At 38.8% G+C, this 18,020-nt stretch overlaps 2 protein-coding genes across 3 annotated transcripts; one reads left to right on the top strand and one right to left on the bottom strand.

Annotated features, from left to right (window-relative positions):
- Positions 1–592: 592 nt before the first annotated feature.
- On the top strand, positions 593–3,821 carry dnali1 (dynein, axonemal, light intermediate chain 1). Of its 2 annotated transcripts, XM_042490720.2 has the most exons (6): positions 593–783; positions 2,330–2,466; positions 2,546–2,715; positions 2,965–3,143; positions 3,412–3,576; positions 3,684–3,821. In XM_042490720.2, the coding sequence occupies exons 1-6, from the start codon at positions 703–705 to the stop codon at positions 3,717–3,719; spliced, it is 768 nt and encodes a 255-aa protein (XP_042346654.1). In that variant the 5' UTR covers positions 593–702; the 3' UTR covers positions 3,720–3,821. The 2 variants fall into 2 exon arrangements, with proteins under 2 accessions (XP_042346654.1, XP_087940397.1); XM_088084271.1 differs by having other exon boundaries at positions 3,412–3,798.
- A 3-nt stretch (positions 3,822–3,824) lies between these two features.
- Positions 3,825–16,625, bottom strand: gnl2 (G protein nucleolar 2). Its single transcript, XM_042490719.2, has 16 exons — positions 16,405–16,625; positions 15,950–16,034; positions 15,745–15,839; positions 14,138–14,277; positions 11,671–11,855; positions 11,474–11,540; positions 11,208–11,366; positions 10,975–11,088; positions 9,189–9,317; positions 7,606–7,710; positions 6,846–7,004; positions 5,833–5,940; positions 5,257–5,735; positions 4,814–4,896; positions 4,450–4,529; positions 3,825–4,309 (listed from the first exon to the last, which is right to left on the bottom strand). The coding sequence occupies exons 1-16, from the start codon at positions 16,466–16,468 to the stop codon at positions 4,166–4,168; spliced, it is 2,196 nt and encodes a 731-aa protein (XP_042346653.1). The 5' UTR covers positions 16,469–16,625; the 3' UTR covers positions 3,825–4,165.
- Positions 16,626–18,020: the final 1,395 nt, after the last annotated feature.

Below are 18,020 nucleotides of genomic sequence, written 5' to 3'. Positions count from 1 at the left end.
GGTCCCTACCAACTTTCATTTGGTTCCGGATGACGACAGTTCACCGTATTAGCTGTTTCACGCAGCAACATTTTGTGGCAGAAATTTTGCTTGTGACCGGATAAAAGTTTGGTCCTTACCACTAAAGCTTCTTCTATAGTGTTGATTATGATATATCTATATATTTTTTTATTTTATTGAACCCTCAAAAACGTACAAAGTATAGACATATAATGTCTTGTAGAGGATGTAAACTCCATTCAACCACAAACACAAAATAATTGTCAACTTAGTAGAAGACAAGGAAAAACAACAAATAAAAGACTAAATAGACTAGGGGGATTCATGTTGAAAGTAAATAAAATTTCTACAAGAAAAACAACCGATCAGAAATGATCATGAAACACCCTAGATTCAAAAACAACACTAGTAAACTTGTTACTACATTTCTTGTAATACAAATGACACTCTTTAATAACTACATTTGGTAATGTTGCCTTAACATTTGTACGATTATGATATATTTTGGGTCACCAAAATTTATTATAAAAACAAACTGCAGGTTCCACTCGGAAAAACTAATATGGAACGCCCGGACACTGTTGCCATGACAACAGCAAACAGTTTCTGCAACCGAAAACCTCGCCAAGAAGCCTCTGGTTTGAGTGTAACATCAAAGCTTTAGTGTAACGTTAAAGCTTTATCGTTTTTTAGGTAAACACAATGATTACACCAGCCGCGTCTCTCCTGAAATACGACAATCCAGTTTTGGTCAGGACAACCACAGACAGAAAGTCACCAAAGGTGAGTTTCCCAAGTAAACTTCACTACAACCCGACTTCAGTTAACGTTAAGTTACAAGAAAATTACCTGAAAATAAGCAAAAAGACAAAAATAAATAAAAACAACTAACAAGAAAGTGACACCAAAAAGAGCTGTGGGATTTGTGGGACATTTCCTGCTAAGTTGGCAAAAGCATTTTTCCCCCAAATGTTTTTTTTTTTTCTTTAAGAAATCAAACCAATTTGCTCAGGTTCAGAAGCATTAAATAGCTTGCAATAGGCGTCTGAATGCAGCACAAAAAATGATGTGAATTCAGGTTTCAAATACGATATCTAGTCTACCGTGAATTTTAAGAGGGTTTTCTGGACCCTGTTTTCTTTGTTTGAATTCACACTACTCAGTGACATTAAGTCATCCTAAACCTGTGGTGCTGTAACTATGGACACATAAGGCATCATCTGGACAGGTGCCTTCACCCCCAAACAAGTCACACTTGTCTGTAAGACAGAGAGGGTAGAAGGGAGATAAATCACATTTATCCATCTATCCTTTATCCTGCAGAGGTGGAATGTAACTAAGTACATTTACTCAAGTTCTGTACTTGGGTACAACTTTGAGGCAGGCCTACTTGTACTTTACTTTAGTATTTCTATTTTGTGCTAATTTGTTATTCTACTAAACTACATTTCTGAGGAAAATGTTGCCCTTTTAAACTACTGCATTTATTTTAAAGCTTAAGTAACAAGTTACTTAGATTATTTATTTTGTATCAAAATAGGTTATCATATGTTCTTATATGTTCAGCCAACAAAAGCAGAGTAATAAAGCAATTTAAATTAGCTCCACCTTTACCAACTACAACATTCAAGTGATGAACACATTAATGTATCAGTATTTGTAATTAAATCATATGTATGATTCTGAAATGGGCCATTGTACATAATTAGTACCTTTACTTTTTGTACTTTAAGTATATGTTGACGCTAATACTTTTGGACTTAAGATTTTGAATGCAGGACTTTTACTGGTTACTGTAGTATTATATTTAACCAAGTAAAGGATCTGAATACTTTGTCCACCACTGGAAAAAGTGCCTGAAAAAGTATAATGTGACCTGAGTCATTGATGTTCAATGAAATATACTAATTTACATAACCTTCAAACTGTGTTTTACTGCAACAAACTCCATAGTATTTGTATTTATTTTATTTTATCTAAAAGGTGATTCAAGTCTGTAAACTGTGAAAAAAGAGCCAAAAAAAAAAAAGCTGTAGCACTCTCTTCATGCAGATGGTGCAAGTATTAAAATTGCAGCAGCTACTTCTGTTACCTGTGTGGCAACATCAGCATGACAACATCTGCAGTACTTGACTACTGCAGTTACTACTGTCCTTTTTTTTCTTGTTTATTTTTTTTTTTAGCAATGCACAGTTTGGGTTTGGAACAGGTAATGAGTGAATTCCAAAGTAGAATATTAAAAGGCAATTTTAGAAAATATATAATAAGGACAATAAATGTTGTAGAAACATTGCAGTGCATATGCAAAATAAAATCTCTTCCCTTCCAGGGACGCCTTTTGAGAGTGAGCCATGAGCAACCTGCTAACTCTCTCCCTGTCCCACCACCCCCAAAACCAAAATCAGCCACTGCTGAGTGCACCAAGCAGGAAAATGAGGAGATCCTGAACGCAATCCTTCCACCAAGGTATAGCTCTTCCCATCGACGATGTCTTGCTCAGCATGTTGAAACCATTCTCTAATTAATTCAACTTCGGTTTTTCCAGGGAATGGATAGAGGACAACCAGCTGTGGGTGCAGCAAGTGTCTAGTGCACCTTGTACAAGAACAGATGTTATCAACCTAGAAGAACTGCTGGATGAAAAGCTGCAGCAAAGACAGGCCAGAGAAACAGGAATCTGTCCTATCCGCAGGGAGCTCTACTCCCAGTGCTTTGGTAAGGAGGAGGCGCAAGTGCCGGTGATAACTGAGGTCATTGTGGTAAACATACTGCCTTGTACACACGATACAAACAGAGCTAAAGGACACATATTATTTTTGTGATCCATTTAGCTGGATTTATTTTTTACCTTGTTAGGCTTTATTGTGACATAACAATGTTCCTACACCCAAACGAAGGTACTTTTCACATTTACACTGACATTAACTCAACTTTCTGACTCTCCTGAATTTCTATTTCTTAAAGATGAGCTGATCAGACAGGTGACCATCAACTGTGCAGAGAGGGGTCTGCTGCTGTTGCGGGTTAGAGATGAAATACAAATGACTATCGCTGCCTACCAGACTCTGTACGAAAGCAGTGTGGCTTTTGGAATGAGGAAAGCGCTGCAGGCTGAGCAGGGCAAGGCTGACATGGAGAAGAAAGTAAGAGCATGCAGTTCTTTTGTTATGACTTACGAGTAATAGCAAAAGGAAACAAAAGTCAGATTTTTTTTATTACACCTGATAGATAATAGATATTGTATATTTTGAATGTTTCAATAAAGCCACAGGAATAGATTTATTAACTGTTTTTCAGCTCTATGTCCAGCAGAGGGCGCCATTTCTCTTTAGCAGTTACAGCAAAATAAGGATGGTGGCTTTTTTGAGCCTGCATTATCTGGTACAAAACAAAGAGTGCCTTCTAACCTAGATCTCTGATCTGGAAGAGGAGAGACAAGAGCTGAAGAAGCAGCTGAACGAACAGAAAGCTAAAAGTGATGCAATTGAAAAGAGAGAAAATGAGAGGCGACAGGTGGAGGAGAAGAAGCACGCTGAAGAGGTTCAGTTCCTGAAGAGATCCAACCAGCAGCTAAAGGTGATGTTTCGAAATTACGTAACAAAGACAACGACTTCTGTTAGATTGAGCACCAGCAGTAGCAATGTTGCCTGCCTTAATATCTTCATATTTGTCTTCCTATTCAGACCCAACTGGAAGGGATCATTGCACCAAAGAAGTAACTTCGCCAAACAAGAACCCAGCAGCCATTTCCCACTACAGAAAGTTATTCAGTCTTCCTTTTGTCTTATTTCTAAATGATATCAATGAATGTAAATGTAACCCAGTTGAATTAGCAAATATTTTATTACAGCATTGCATGACAAGTACAGTTCAAACAATAACTGTACATTTCTCTTGAACATCAAGAGAGCATTACACCTGTAAATGATGAATGAAATGTCATTCAAAAACGGATTGGGGCTGAAGGGGAAACAAAACTGAAAACCCAAGACAGTCATTTTTCCAAAAGGACTTTAAAGTCAAGATAAGGCATCAAGTAGCCACATGATAAAGGTCATTTAACACTTAGAATGCCACCTTCTGTCAACTCTACATTTTCAATAAAACAGTGGCTTTTTAGCTAGTTTAAATAAAGATTTATTCCAGACTTTATTATGCCTCCAGTCTAGTGCTTGGATCTTTTGGCCTTTTGCCGTTCTGGGGCTTGTGCCGGGGCTTTTTTGTTCTTGTTCTTGTTTTTTACATTGTGTGTTTCGTAATAGCGTACACCAACTTTCTTCGCCTTCTTAGAACGCTCCATCGCTCTTCTCTGTAGGGATGGATAAAGAGAACAGAGGAGAAAAATGAGCTTTTGATCTCCATTCCTGTTACATCAGTAAAAGCAACATTCACCTAACTTGTCTCCGCAGACGGATCTGTTTGACGTCAGAGAGAACAAACACTGCATACCTGTTTAGACGTCAGTCTGTGGGATTGAGTAGACTCCTCGTCATCCGCAGCTTTCCTCTTCTTACTCCTCTGGTTTGCATCTGAATTCAAGCAAAGATGAACAAATCTGATGTTAGCACCTGATGGGCTTTCAACATCAACTTGACCTACTTAATTTGTATAGCTACGGGCAAAAATCAGTCTTTAGGTATTTGTGTCAAACTTAAAAGACATAACAGTAAGATGGCATGCTTGTTTGCATTTTTTATTTGCTCTGAGGAATGGTGAAAGTGTTTTCTGGAGCCTCACCAATTCTGATATCTCTTCCAAAAAGAATCTACATTCAGCACCATACAAAGTCATGACAAACATGTAGATTGACTACCTTTCCTCTGTGCTTGCTTCGCTGCTGCCGCTTGTTTAGTCTTGATGTCTGTGAACGCTTTGTCAGAGAGTGCCTTAGGTATCCTGTCCAAAGAAGACAAAAAAGAACGGTTTACTCCTGTTGGGATCTGTTGAAATGAACAGTAATTCATTTAGGCTCATACAACTGTTATTTGACTTTGTCCTGCAGTTTGTGGGCTGAAATTCAACAAAAGTTTAAAAAACACAATGACATGCAAAAGTTATGGAAATAAGCCACTGATCAGAGCGTCAAACCGATGACTGCTGTCCTCAGGGGATTAAAGGCTGGTCAGCACGGACCACCTAAAATGCATGGCATCTCTCTGCCTGACAACTTAATGTTACTTTACTGAATAATGTAATAACGGCAATACACATAACAAAGGAAATATGTAAGTGAGGTTTGGGTGAGAGCACACGGACCGGATTGCAGAGAAGCGTTTGGATTTGGCCCGGTCCAGGAACTGCTTGTACTTAGAGATCTTCTCATCCAGCGCACGAATCACCTCGTGTGAACTCTTGTTGCTGTTTGCTTTGCCAGTCTGAGCGGTTGTGGACTCAGAGTCCTCTGTCTCTCCATCGGCTGGTTCAGCATCGGCCCTGTCTTCCTCTCCTCCCTCCTCTTCTTCGCACTCTTCCTCGCCATCGGAGCCAGACATGTCAGACAGTCCCAGGTCAGGCATCTCCACAGGAACCAAGTCTTCTTCACTGAATTCGGGTGCCACGTTGATCTTGCCAAAGTTCTGTCGAACATTAGCCAGAATCTTCTGGACCTGCTCCTTCTGTCTCTGCTGCCTCTGCTGATGCTCCTCATGCTCCTCCGAGACAGCATCTGGATTGTCTGGCTGCTCCTCCTGCACATTCTCAACTAAGGGTCCTTCAACTGGCAAAAGCTCCTTGTCCTAGAAAAATTACAGGGACAAAACACAGGTTGACAAAAAGTGCACAGGGTAGTATATTAAAAAAGTCCTTAACTCAAAAAATTCAGTTAAGTCTTACCTCCTGATCCCCCTCAGGTCCAGGTGGTTTTACAAAAAAGGGGATACGTCCTCTCTGCCAATCATTCAACACCATTTTGGAGACTGTGGAGAGATCTGGCTCACCACCCTGCACAATTTAAAGAATACAAGGTTAGGATTTTAAACTTTTGACATACACTTTGCATATTAACCTAAAAAAAAGTTAGTATGGAGAAGGATTTTTATGAGGCTTAAGAGTTTCAAAAGTAGAGAAAATGGTGGAAAGACAAAGGGATAGGAGCTATAACACTAACTAACAGTGAGTTATGGAAACTCTACCGATTAGATGATGCAGAGGTAATGTTTGTGGTCAATCCCATTAGAGATATATTCACATCTTCCACCCATCGCAGTAATGCCAGAAATGAAAGTAATCACAACACTAAGATATTTGGCAACTGGAGAAATGCAGCAGACCTGGGTCTGTCTCAGCCTGCCATCAGCAGTGATCACAAAACAGTGACAACACTTTCACAGTCTCATAATGTGATGCAATTCATTTCATTTTCACTGGATGTCCACACTGTGCAGGTGGACAAAAGGACAACCAATCATTCAATCACAACCATTCATTATATTAAAAGAATGCATCACACCTAGCAATGACATCAACCACATCTCCTTAGTGAGGTCGAAGTTTCTGTCACTTCCTTGCTCATAATTTTCCTAAATCACACCTAAGCTATGACTCCTCGCTAGAAATGTTTAAGGCTAATTAAGGGGCTCTCTGAGTGTTTGTCTATACAGGCCCTGATGGATTACCTAAAAGGTGTAGTGTGTAGGATTTTTATTGACACATTGTAATGAGGTTCCAGCTTGCAATAAACTGAAACTTCTTTCATGTGCCAAACATGAACAATAGTGGCAAATGCAAAAACAAAACTAAACGGGGGGGGGGGGGAGTACGTAAAAAAAGTAAGTAAAACACAGTTTTAGAAATGGCCTGTAATGTCCTGAAAGCGAGAAGAAGAACAGAGAGAAGAACAATCAGACCTTCAGAAGTTTCCCAGTGCGAAATGCAAGCTTCTCAAGGAAGTCTTCAGCAGAGTTCCACGTGGGGACGCGGTAGGTCTTCTGAATGTATTCTGGCTTGGCCCGCTCCAGTACGGCCCCAATGTGCTCCTCTGGGTTCCTGATCTTCTCCACTTGAACCTTTATGAGGAAGGGGGGAAAAAAAGGCATGCAATAGAAGATGTGAACCTGCAATCATTCAGTTAGGGGGCCTGTGTGTCCCATGTATTAAACCTACGATCATGGATAAGACTTTAGGGGATCAGAATCAGAGTTGATTATGGCATTTTTTTTGAACAGCTGGGTATTAGCAGCAGGATTTTACTTGCATTTCTTTGTTCATGGCACACCAGGTGCTCGAGCTGCTAAGAAATCCACATTAACATTCGCTGGAACATTATGTCTAAAATGTGATATTGCCGTTTTTCAGATGCTACTGATAGTGTTCCTAAAGTCCTGCACATTGAAATATAGTACAAGCATAAAATCAAAGTACGAGCAACTTAAGATATAAAATAATCTGAATTCTAGAATAATAACTAAATGAAAAGAAACATAGTAAGAAATATATAAATGTATACTAAGCAGCACATTTAGACATAGCAATAAAAAGACCTACAGACACAAAGTGATAATAAGACAATAATATGGCAAGCAGACTATTGGGGTGGTAGCTGAAGCATGCAAGGATGATATTACAAAATCTTGGAACATAAAAGAAAAAAATGAGAGCAATGCTTACCACTCCTTTCAAGACAATATCAGTTTCACTGTCTTCTGAAGGGTAGACAACACCAGGACAGTCAATGAGGAAGATGCGCCTCATCAAAGTGATATACTGCCACACCTAAAGAATGAATGAGATTAATGCTGTTTATATGGTCAAGTCAACTATGATGAGTGGGGAAGCAAAATATTTAAAAAATCTTTTGGAAAAGCAAAGACTGTTTTAAATCTGACGAAGAACTGTGAGAACGGCTCCCTTTCGTTTCTCCACATGCTACAATTTCTCCAGTTCATGATTTCATCTGAGGGATTGTAATGTAACTTTCTGTGTAAACAAAAACACACACCTATTCTAACAAAAGGAGGAATGAGGGTCTCTGCATTTCTGTGGATCATGAGCTTGTTTGGCTGATTATGGTTATGTGGTGAGAATCAAAGAGCGAGGTGAGTAATAAAGGTGTGCTGGCTACAGACCCATCAGATTCATTGGCTCGGTGTGCAAAAAAAAAAAAAAAAAAAAATCTCCCCTCTCTTGTGGTCCAAGTTCACAGCTTTGCCAAGCACGGAAAAGTAAAGATAAGATCTTTCCCCTTGACCCTGCTGTGGACATTGGGGTTTTCAGACCCTTGTTTGTGTCCAAACTGGATAAGCAGCTCCAGAGAGAGGAAATTAAGGATAAAAATGGTTGTTCTTTCTCTTGGCCCAAACTTCACTTAGATTTTTAGTTATATAGTTAAGAACTCGGAGTGCAGCGACTTCTGTTGTTGCAGCTATTCACAATTACAAGTTAAGAAGAGGAACATGCATCATTTCACCTCACATTACCTTACCACTAAATCAAAGCTCCTTTTCACACTACACACAAAAGCACCATTCCCCTCTCTGCTCCCATTCTCACTTTATTAGCAGTGCTTATGTACTACTCAGATCTTTTCTTTTAATATTCTATATTGTAGGTCTTTATACTGTCTTCTGTGTAAATCCGCAACTTCTGAAATTCACATTTTAAAACTTTCTTTTAAAAGAATTTCTTTTTACAGGACCGTCCCTTGTAATAATGACTAGATGGACTTTCCATTGTCACATTGCCAGTGGTTTAATTTGTAGGTACAAGTACTGTGCTTAAGTACTAATTTAAGATATTTCATTGTACTTGAATATTTTAATCTAATGCCACTTTCTACTTCTACTCCACTATACTTAAAACATAAATAAATACTACATCAACTTTAGTTACTAGTGACTTTACAAAGAAAGACGTTTGCACACAAACCGTAAGATCTCCAAGTGCAGCTGAAATAGTCAGTTGATTAGAAAATAAATTAGCAACTATTTTGATAATATTAAAACAATTTTTCATGGAAAAACATTTCATGATTTCACCTTCTCAAATATGCAGACCTGTTGCTTTTCCTTTTGATGATTTGTTAAATTGTTGTTTTTTTCAATGCAGGACGTTCACAAGTAACAGAGTATTTTTTTAAAGTATGGTATTGATACTTTTACTTAAATAAAGGACCTGAATACTTCCTCCGCTGCACGTTGATTGTCACAGGTCTAAATTTGATTTGCATAGTCGAGACGACCCATGAACCTCACCTTTGTTTCTCCAGCAAGCGGTGCCACGTTGCAGACCTTCTTAGACCGCAGTGTATTGATGACAGAGCTCTTTCCCACGTTAGGGTAGCCAATGAAACCCACACTTATCTGTTTCTTGTCTGTGTGGAGCTGTGGGAGGCCAAAAAATAAAGTCAGAATGCTGCATTTCCTAAACAACAACCTCAGTCTGTTCCAGTTCACGGCGGTAATTTTAGATGGGGCTCTACTGCCTTTAGCAATAAACCAAGTGAACTTGTCATCACTCCAGAACTACAATGTAGTTTGTTCAAAACACATACCAAAGGATATCTTTAAAAGGATTTTTTTTATGTAAACAAGATAATCACAAATCCTTTTAAAACAAGAGAATATAACCATCCTTCATTTTTGTCTCAGGAGGTAAACTCTGAAGGCTGTTTTGGAACAGGTTTTTCACCTTATCTCCTGAATTTTTGGTGAACATCATCCAACAGACAAAAACTTTTTACAGGGATAAAAAAAAAAAAAACAAACATAGAAGTTTATTTTAATCTTTTGCATAAAACCTCTTCAAATCACAATATTAAATCAGACAAGAACATTCCAGATAAAATATTAAACCCTTTTGATTTCTTGACTTTTCAGATCTCTTAAGCCAAGTTCAGACCACAGTTATGCGGCGAGACGACACCATTTTAGAAAGTTGTGGATAAAAGTTGCAGCAGTGTGAACTGGCCCATCTCATCCTGACTCAAACCGTCTGATGGTGTCAACTGCAGCTCAACTTGTCAAGCCGCCAGTGGCTGGTTTTAAAATATAAGACACGTCACCCGTTACATCAGCCTGTCTCGAAGTCTGCTGGTCAAGTCAGTTAAAAGCTGTCGGCAGTTCGCTTAATACGGCATTCATTAACAACAGCCCTCTGTCCATGAGCCCAGCTCATTTACATTCCCACGGCTGCCAACACGTGTGTCGGTCTCCGTCCTCCCTCCTCACAGTGTGTCAGTGTCAGATGGTGGGTCGCTACTGCTGCTGGCTGTATGTGCTTTTGTCACGAACATATTATAATGTTACTAAAAAAATACTGTTCATGTTTATGCGTGTAAGGATAAAAAGTACAAAAGCTTTGATATAAACATGGCTTTTACTTAGGAGCTGTGATCTCTTCTTTCATTTACACAGCATCTAAGATTGAATGGATCGGGATGACAGTAAAATCAAAACAATGAATACTCCTTCATGAATCAATGTTGTATATGGTGTCTGTACAGTTTTTATCTCATTTTATTTTTATATTTTATCTCATTTGTATTTGGTAATATTTTATCCTTTTCTTGTACTCATACTCAAATGACTTTTTTTGAATTGTTTTCTGCTTTTGACTCTTGAACTGCTGTATCGTGTGAATTTCCCAAGTGTGGTATTAATGAAGTGTTATTTTATTTAATACACTGTGTAAACCATTTCCATCCATACAGTATACGACTTGCTTTTGCGATGGGCAAAATAATGAGAAACAGACAATTGGACCCTGAGCACTCCGACAATATAATAAGTATTTTTGTTTTCATAATGAGATCTATAAATAACAATTGTACACTCGTAAATCAAAAGAGGGCACAATTTCAAAAACCGAAGCCTTGAATCAAGCAGCAAAGCAATAGTTCTTTTGCACATTAAATCAGGGCTACAGGGTACGTGCACTGGTGCATGAAACTTTTAAAATTCCACTCACCAAATTGTTTTTACCTGCACTGAAACATTGTTTTACAGCACCAGATATTTTGAATTTTAGGCATGTGCTTACCTTGCCAAACTGCCTGAGCAGCTGGATGAGAGAGCCTTTTCCAAATGAGTTGGTGAGGCTGGCATGGAAAGCCAGAGTGGGGTACTCTTGGGACAAAACTGCTACCCACCGTTTCTGGTTCAGGAATAAGTCGAGACAAAGAGACACACACAAATGAATATTATAAAAAGACAGACACAATCACTCCCAATCTAATGGGTAACCAGACATGACAATGCTGTAGATTTTCTTACCGTGACCCAGGTGGGGATGAGGTCACACTTGTTTAGAACAAAGATGAGATGTTTCCAGGATTTCTCCTTCTTCAAATACGCCTCTATGCTCTTGGAGCGCGTTCCATTGGGGTCACGGGCATCCAGCACTTGGATGATGACATCAGATGAGTCGATCACCTGTTACAATAAAACCGTCAGGAGTGTGGAATAACCCGCCAACACTTCAGTGTCCCAACTCTACATTAACACAATACATAGTGCTGAGAGGAGTATGGAAACGATACCTTGTACAGTTCTCCCCAGATCCTCTTGGACTGACCCTTTTTGAAAATTTCCTCACGCACTTCCTCCCTGTTGCAAAAATGAGGATAAAAAATGAGTATGTCTGTCTTTTTAAATATTAAAATTCAGTAACTATGCTGCTATTCAGGTAAAGTATCCAGTAGAGTGGACTGATTATAAATTCTTCTGAGGGTCTTACCTGACCCCTGTGTCCTCAGTCACCAGGTCTTTGTCCTTGTTTGCATCATAGGTCAGGGCCGAGGCCTCTGCCTGTTCGATGAGGTCCTTCATATCCCCCACCACGAGACTGGGCCTCTTCCTCTGAGCCTTGGGCCCAAATGTGGTCTCAAAACCCTCCGTGTCTAGAATGTGCACCTTAGAGTTCTGCAGGTGTACAAAAAAAAACAGATTAGACTATTTCTGGGCCCAGACCTTTGAATCTGCCCACTCAACTGAAATGATTCGCCTGAAACCTTGACATGAACCAGGAGTTTCTCAGTTGACAATCCATCGATCTAATGGGGGGGGGGGCAAACAATAAGTCAAACCGTGCAATGAGCAAGACAAATGACATTGTCATACTATGTCAAGCATTGTGCTGGCACCACTAAGGAGTTATAACAGCAATGACAGTGGCTACAGACAATATAGACTCTGCTGTCGAGGCTGTTCTAAATTGACACGTCTCTGAATGTCGCCCGAAAGGTCCCCTGTGTAAGATTTAGGGTCATCTATTGGCAGAAATGGAATACAATATTCATAACTATGTTTTAATTTATGAATAATCACCTGAAAATAAGAATTGTTGTGTTTGTGTAACCTTTGAATGAGCCATTTGTATCTACATATGGAGTGGGTCCTCTTCAATGGAGTCTACCAACTTGTTCTACAGTAGCCCAGTAAGACAAATCAAACATAGACTCCAGACATTTTTGCATTAGCAAGCGTTGCTCTCCTACAAGCTTGGCAAATTGAAGAAGTTTCAATTCTGCATCCACAAAGCGAGATGCCATTAAATCCTACACACTGGACCTTAAAAACTCAAGCTAAACCAGTATGTTGGCATGGCTACGCATCAGTGTGGACTTAAAATCCCGTTACATTTGGGCAAATAGGTTGGGCTCTGGTGACTGGTTAGGAAAAATCAGTCAGTCTTCAGTTATCAGAAATCAGTTAGAGTAGATGTAATGTCAGACTGAAGATGGAAGCAGAGTGTAACTGGTTTACAATTCTGTCTGATATCAGGCAAGATTAGATTTTACAACTCGGACAAGAGATACTTCATTCAGATGGAAAAAAACATAATAAAGGATTATGTTTATAATAAAATAGCACAGAGATACTAGTGTATCAGTTGATATGGATATAACATGGAGAGAGAATGATCAGTGTGAATCTGTTATGACTGTTAAGGTTTGGGCAACATCTTCACATCAGCATGAATGGAGAAAAAACGAATCCAGTTACACTGACGAGACACACAGAACAGTAATATTGTATTGAAACATATGGGAAACAGGAAGATCGTTTTTTCGTCTGTTTTACAACCAATTTTTGATCCAGTCAAAGCGATGCAGTCCTTCCAGGGGTTTCAGACAGAATCACAAAACTAATGCATACAGTAAACAGAACACCCAAATATGCATTAAGTAAGCCAGTAAAAGAGCCAAACCTGAGCCAGCACTTCCAGTGATTTTAATCACGAGACATACCTCTGTTGCAACACAGCCATAAAGGTGGGGTTGGGGGGGACAAACAGTTTATGGGGTTTGTCAGAAACAATGATGTTTAAGGCTTCAGGTTGCCTGATAATCTGCCAAGATCCTCAACAGGACTCCCCAGTTCTTTGAAAAAGCATTTCCCTTCCCAAACCGCAAACTCTGGTTTAACTCATCTGACATTTGGAAAAAGATCATTCCACTAGTTAATCAGCAGCCAGACATCCAGGTTTAAGAGCGTTTTCTTTACTTCATAAGTGTTTTATCAAGGTCATGAATTGGCTAAAAGCACATTAGTAGATAATGGTGTCTTCATGGAAAATAGTACAAATATGATGAATGATAATATGAGAACTACAATATGACAGGTGCTTTTATGGCCACTTGTCAATCAATAATGAGACACAAATGTTAAGGAAACACAGTATCAGTAACTCTGAGGAAGGTCTCAATGAGGGACTCCAGTGTGCAGAAAAAAATAAACTAAAGACCCACCGTGTTGAAAGAGAACAAGAAGAACTTGATGTTATTCAGAATTGTGTTGGTTATGGGGTGGAAAAAGTTAAAGCCTGGCAGAGTGAAACTCTTCCAAGCCAAACAGAGCGCTCGTGCACTCAGGGTCACAGAGGGGCAGAGTGAGAATTGAATGAGGATTAAAGTGAGGCCTCATGTTCGTCTCACCTCATAAAATCCCGAGAAATAAGCCACTGAGGGAAACAGAGCCATGGTTTCCCCCTGCTCCGAATAATATTAGTCAGGTAAAAACGTTACTAGCTTGATATGCCAGTATACGCATCATAAAATGTATAAAAGGTGATAATTCACACTAACAATCCACATCCCCTCATAAGAGCCTCCCTGACACACACCATTACACAAACAGCACAGGACAAAAAAAACAGAAATCGTTCTTTCTTTTAAAAAGAGCTTTCTGAGCTCTATACTCACATGGGCTTTGACTCTGTCATGCAAGAGGGACATGGGGAGTTTGCTTTGTCTCATCACCACTCGATATGGATCTTTCTGTACTGCGCCCATCTCCTCTTGGAACTTTTGAAGGGACGACTGCTTGATCACGCGGGTATTTGCTGAAATACAGAACATGTAGATGCAGATTGTGAGTGTGGCATCTTGAGTTCAGACTTCATATTTTTTAATCACAATTGCAACTCTTTGTCTTATTAGTTTAGTTTCCTTTCACACTCTCTGATTAGTCATATCAGGTGTACTCTAACTTAATAATTAAAAGTGCACACGTGAATATAACATAAGATTATAATGTCATCTGTCTTTCAACATCTGCCATCGTTGCAATGAAAAACTGATGTATTCACTTAACAGGTTAAGGTGTCGATTGGTGGTCAAAGAATAAATACTCTAATGTATTCATTTGTATATATTTCTGCCATAGGTGTTCCTAAAAGGTCCGTGTAAGTGCGTGCCCTACTGCCATATCAGTGCACTACGCTGCTGCTAACACAAACTGCAGAGGACAAACGAATTGTGCTAAACGAATAATCTTGACATCAAAACCATCTGAGGAGTAACACGGGTACCCTGTTTTGGATTTGATGCCACAAATATAAAAACCCAATTCACTCAAAGTAAAATGAGCTCATCACTAAAGTGAAACAGCTGAGGCAACATGAATCAATGATACAATGTCAATTCTACAAAGGCTTCTGGGGTCAGGCTAAATGAATTGCATTGGAATTAATGTTTTTTTTGTTTTTTTTTTGAGAAAGTGACAGCCCTCATGTCCACCATCAGACCGTTCCTCTTGCAGCGGCCGTTCTGAATTCTATCAAACCTGATAAATCTACAGAACTCTAGTGATGCAGTACTGTTAGTATTGTTTTACACTTTAATGGCAAGCACCTAATATCTATTGTAACATCTTGCTAAAGTCAACAAACAGTAATATGGTTAGTGATGATTCTAACACACTGCTATGGAAATAAGCTGTAATATTTTAAATGAATAAAAAAAACTCTGTTTATCTGTCACATTGTTTCCCACAGTGGTAAGATTCACTTTCGCTGCGCATGGCTTTCTGCTGCTCTGTATGCATTACCTGTCAATACTCTGTTTTTGTTATTATTTTTTGTACTGCCCTTTGCACTTAATAATATTAATAGATAAATACATTTTTAAAAAAAAGTTTGAGATGTCAAGCTTACAAACACTTAAAATGCCTATAAATAAGTAGTAAATAGTGTCCAGTACCCAAACTACGTCAAGCATAAATGAGTCTGACAGAAGTAGGAACATATTAAGGTTTCGAAGTTCATAATGCAGGAAAAAAAAAACATCCTCTCAGTCTTGTCGTCTTTTTCACCAAACTTGAACACAATAATCAATAACCCATTAAGAAATATTTCATACATGTTCTGCACTCATCTACTAGTTCTACCCTTTCAAAGCAGTTATTCCTGTTATAATATTGTACCACGTTAGTTCCACATTTAAGAAAGACATCGAAAACACAATATACTCACGACTACCACAGCAGATATTGCTAAAAACATATATAACATACACAAAAATACACTTACCAAACCATTTGATGTTGGGTTCCACTCTGGCTACAGTCCCTGGAGCCACTGTGGACTGGAACTGCAGAGGTTTGATAACCTTCCCACGGTCATTACTGGGAACACAAGATACTTATCAGTGTGCACCTGTTATTTAATTATGCCACTTAGAAAAACAGCCAATAAGTAGCTCATAAGAATAATGCAAATCTTTGAAATAAATTACCATCTCTGCTTTTGTCTGTACATATTCAGACGCTTGATAGTGGCTCGGTCCCTCATGTTGTTCCCTCCAGCACCTTTGGGTCGATCTGTTACATACATGTACAGTTATTTTAACCATTTGTTCAACACAGTTCGCTTTTCAAATATAGAGCTGCACCGATAGACATCCTTAGACCATCTAATATCAGCAGCTGTTTTGCAGATGTTAAGAATAAGTAGTTTAAACACTTTCACCCGACACGTTATAAAAGGGGCCAGGGTTTAGTTGAAGTTACATCAACCCGAAATATGAATTTCATTTTGACATATTGCACACTTAAAGTCAGTGACTAAGATAATTTAACAAGGGAAAATAATACTAAAATGTCTTTTCCATAACACAGTATCACCAAACTAGCAACAATTAGCGTTAGCTGTAAACAAACGGTGTGGCTAATGTGGGTTAGCTCAGCTCACCGGGGTTGCTGCTGGACGAAGAGGGGTTTATCGAGCTTTTCCCCTTGAACCGAGGCTTCACCATTTTGACCGCTTAGTCGGCAAAGCCTTCCCCCGACAAAAAATGAAGACACCACACCAAGGTGTTTGAAAGCTGAGGTTTAGCTGCTGTTATTCCCTTCAGCTCCAGACTGAACACCGCACACGTGTTGATACGGCGAAACAGGAAGGACGTCATCGGCTGAGCGACAGCGACAAAAAAAGGAGAAAAAAAGAAAGAAAGGAAGTATCTAGCTTTTAGAAAAATTAACTTTTCTTTTAACCCCGAATCACCTGAAAGAAGATACTTTTTTTCCTCTGAATGCTTGTTCTTATTTTCATGTTTTCATATTTACAAAATATTTTTAATTTAGTTATTTTTTTAAATCTCTTTTGTAAATATACTATATAAAATACCTTAAATAAAATTAATCAGTAATTTATGTATGTGAATCTAAAGTAATATTCGTGTCCTAATTTTAGGACGTATTTTAAAATTAAATGTATGTACAGTTACAGCTACAGTACATTAAGGCATAACAGATAGATGTATAGATAGATCCAGGCTGAGAGATAAAATGCATTAGTCTAAATAGACCAGCTGTCAAGTTGTCTATGTTGGAGGGAAAAGGAGAAATGTAATAGAATCTAGAGATAAATTACTGCTCTTCATGAGTTGCATTGCTATGCTATTTTTATTCCAGAAGAGGGTGCAATACAGTTTCTATTGTCAGTTGCTCATCCCCTGCTGGGTTCACATGGTCTGCCTCGCTGACGTAAGCCCTTCATTACCTGGGAGGCTGCTGTCTGCAGTTAGAAGTAAATAATAAAGGTCATAAATGGCTTAAGATCTGAAAGAGAAATGTGTTTTGCACGATAAGAAAGCCCTGGTGTTTAAATAAATGTGTTTTGGCTAAAATAAGGCAAGACAAATAATTCATGATCAGAGCAGTGCCAGGGATTTTATAAATAAAGAGTTTCAGAGTTCACCAGAAGATGATTTTTCTTTTTTGTTTGCTCAGTGAGCCGATCAATTATGTATTTTTTTCTGTTTGTTTTTTTTCCTGCAAAAAGATGTAAAAATGCTTGTTCAAAGCCATTTCCACACTTCAAGAAATATAGTTCTGATGGGGACATATTGAATCCTTTATTTTTTTGTTGAGCTAAACATGCCAAGGACGTAACCTCCAAGTCCTGGTTGGTAATTATGACCCAGCTTATGAAATGTAAAAATAGCCAAATCAAAGATACAAATACACATCACTGATAATAAGCAGAACAGATAGTTTAATGTTGCCCTATATTCACGAATTTCACAGCGGTGATATTCGACGAATTGGGATGAAAATTTGTTAGGCTCTAAGCTGATTTCCAAAAGAGAAAAAGACTCCCAGGACAACATGATTTTCATTTACACAGAACTGATACATGACTTCTGCAGGCCGATTTGACACCAAAAGGCACAAAAGGCCAAGTTTTTTCTGCCTGTGATGATGCTGCCTTTACAGTGTGTACGCTATGTTACACAAGTGTGGCTCAGAGCCAAGGTAGGCAAGTTCGTAGAGACTCCGGTCTGGAGAGGCGCCATCCAGTTTTCA

The sequence above is a fragment of the Plectropomus leopardus genome, chromosome 11 (genome assembly GCF_026936395.1).
Source record: "Plectropomus leopardus strain MGB_pleo_1.0 chromosome 11, ASM2693639v1, whole genome shotgun sequence".
Classification (NCBI taxonomy): Eukaryota; Metazoa; Chordata; class Actinopteri; order Perciformes; family Serranidae; genus Plectropomus; species Plectropomus leopardus.
Note: the sequence above shows the minus strand (reverse complement) of the source record. Positions and strands in the feature narration are given on the sequence as shown.

Coding starts and splice junctions, on each gene's coding strand:
- dnali1 (XM_088084271.1), top strand. CDS start 703: ATGATTACACCAGCCGCGTCTCTCCTGAAATACGACAATCCAGTTTTG. Junction 784..2,329: donor CAGACAGAAAGTCACCAAAG/GTGAGTTTCCCA, acceptor CTTCCCTTCCAG/GGACGCCTTTTGAGAGTGAG. Junction 3,144..3,411: donor AGGCTGACATGGAGAAGAAA/GTAAGAGCATGC, acceptor CTTCTAACCTAG/ATCTCTGATCTGGAAGAGGA.
- gnl2 (XM_042490719.2), bottom strand. CDS start 16,468: ATGGTGAAGCCTCGGTTCAAGGGGAAAAGCTCGATAAACCCCTCTTCG. Junction 7,711..9,188: donor CGCTTGCTGGAGAAACAAAG/GTGAGGTTCATG, acceptor TTCATTCTTTAG/GTGTGGCAGTATATCACTTT. Junction 4,897..5,256: donor AAACGCTTCTCTGCAATCCG/GTCCGTGTGCTC, acceptor TTCTTTGGACAG/GATACCTAAGGCACTCTCTG.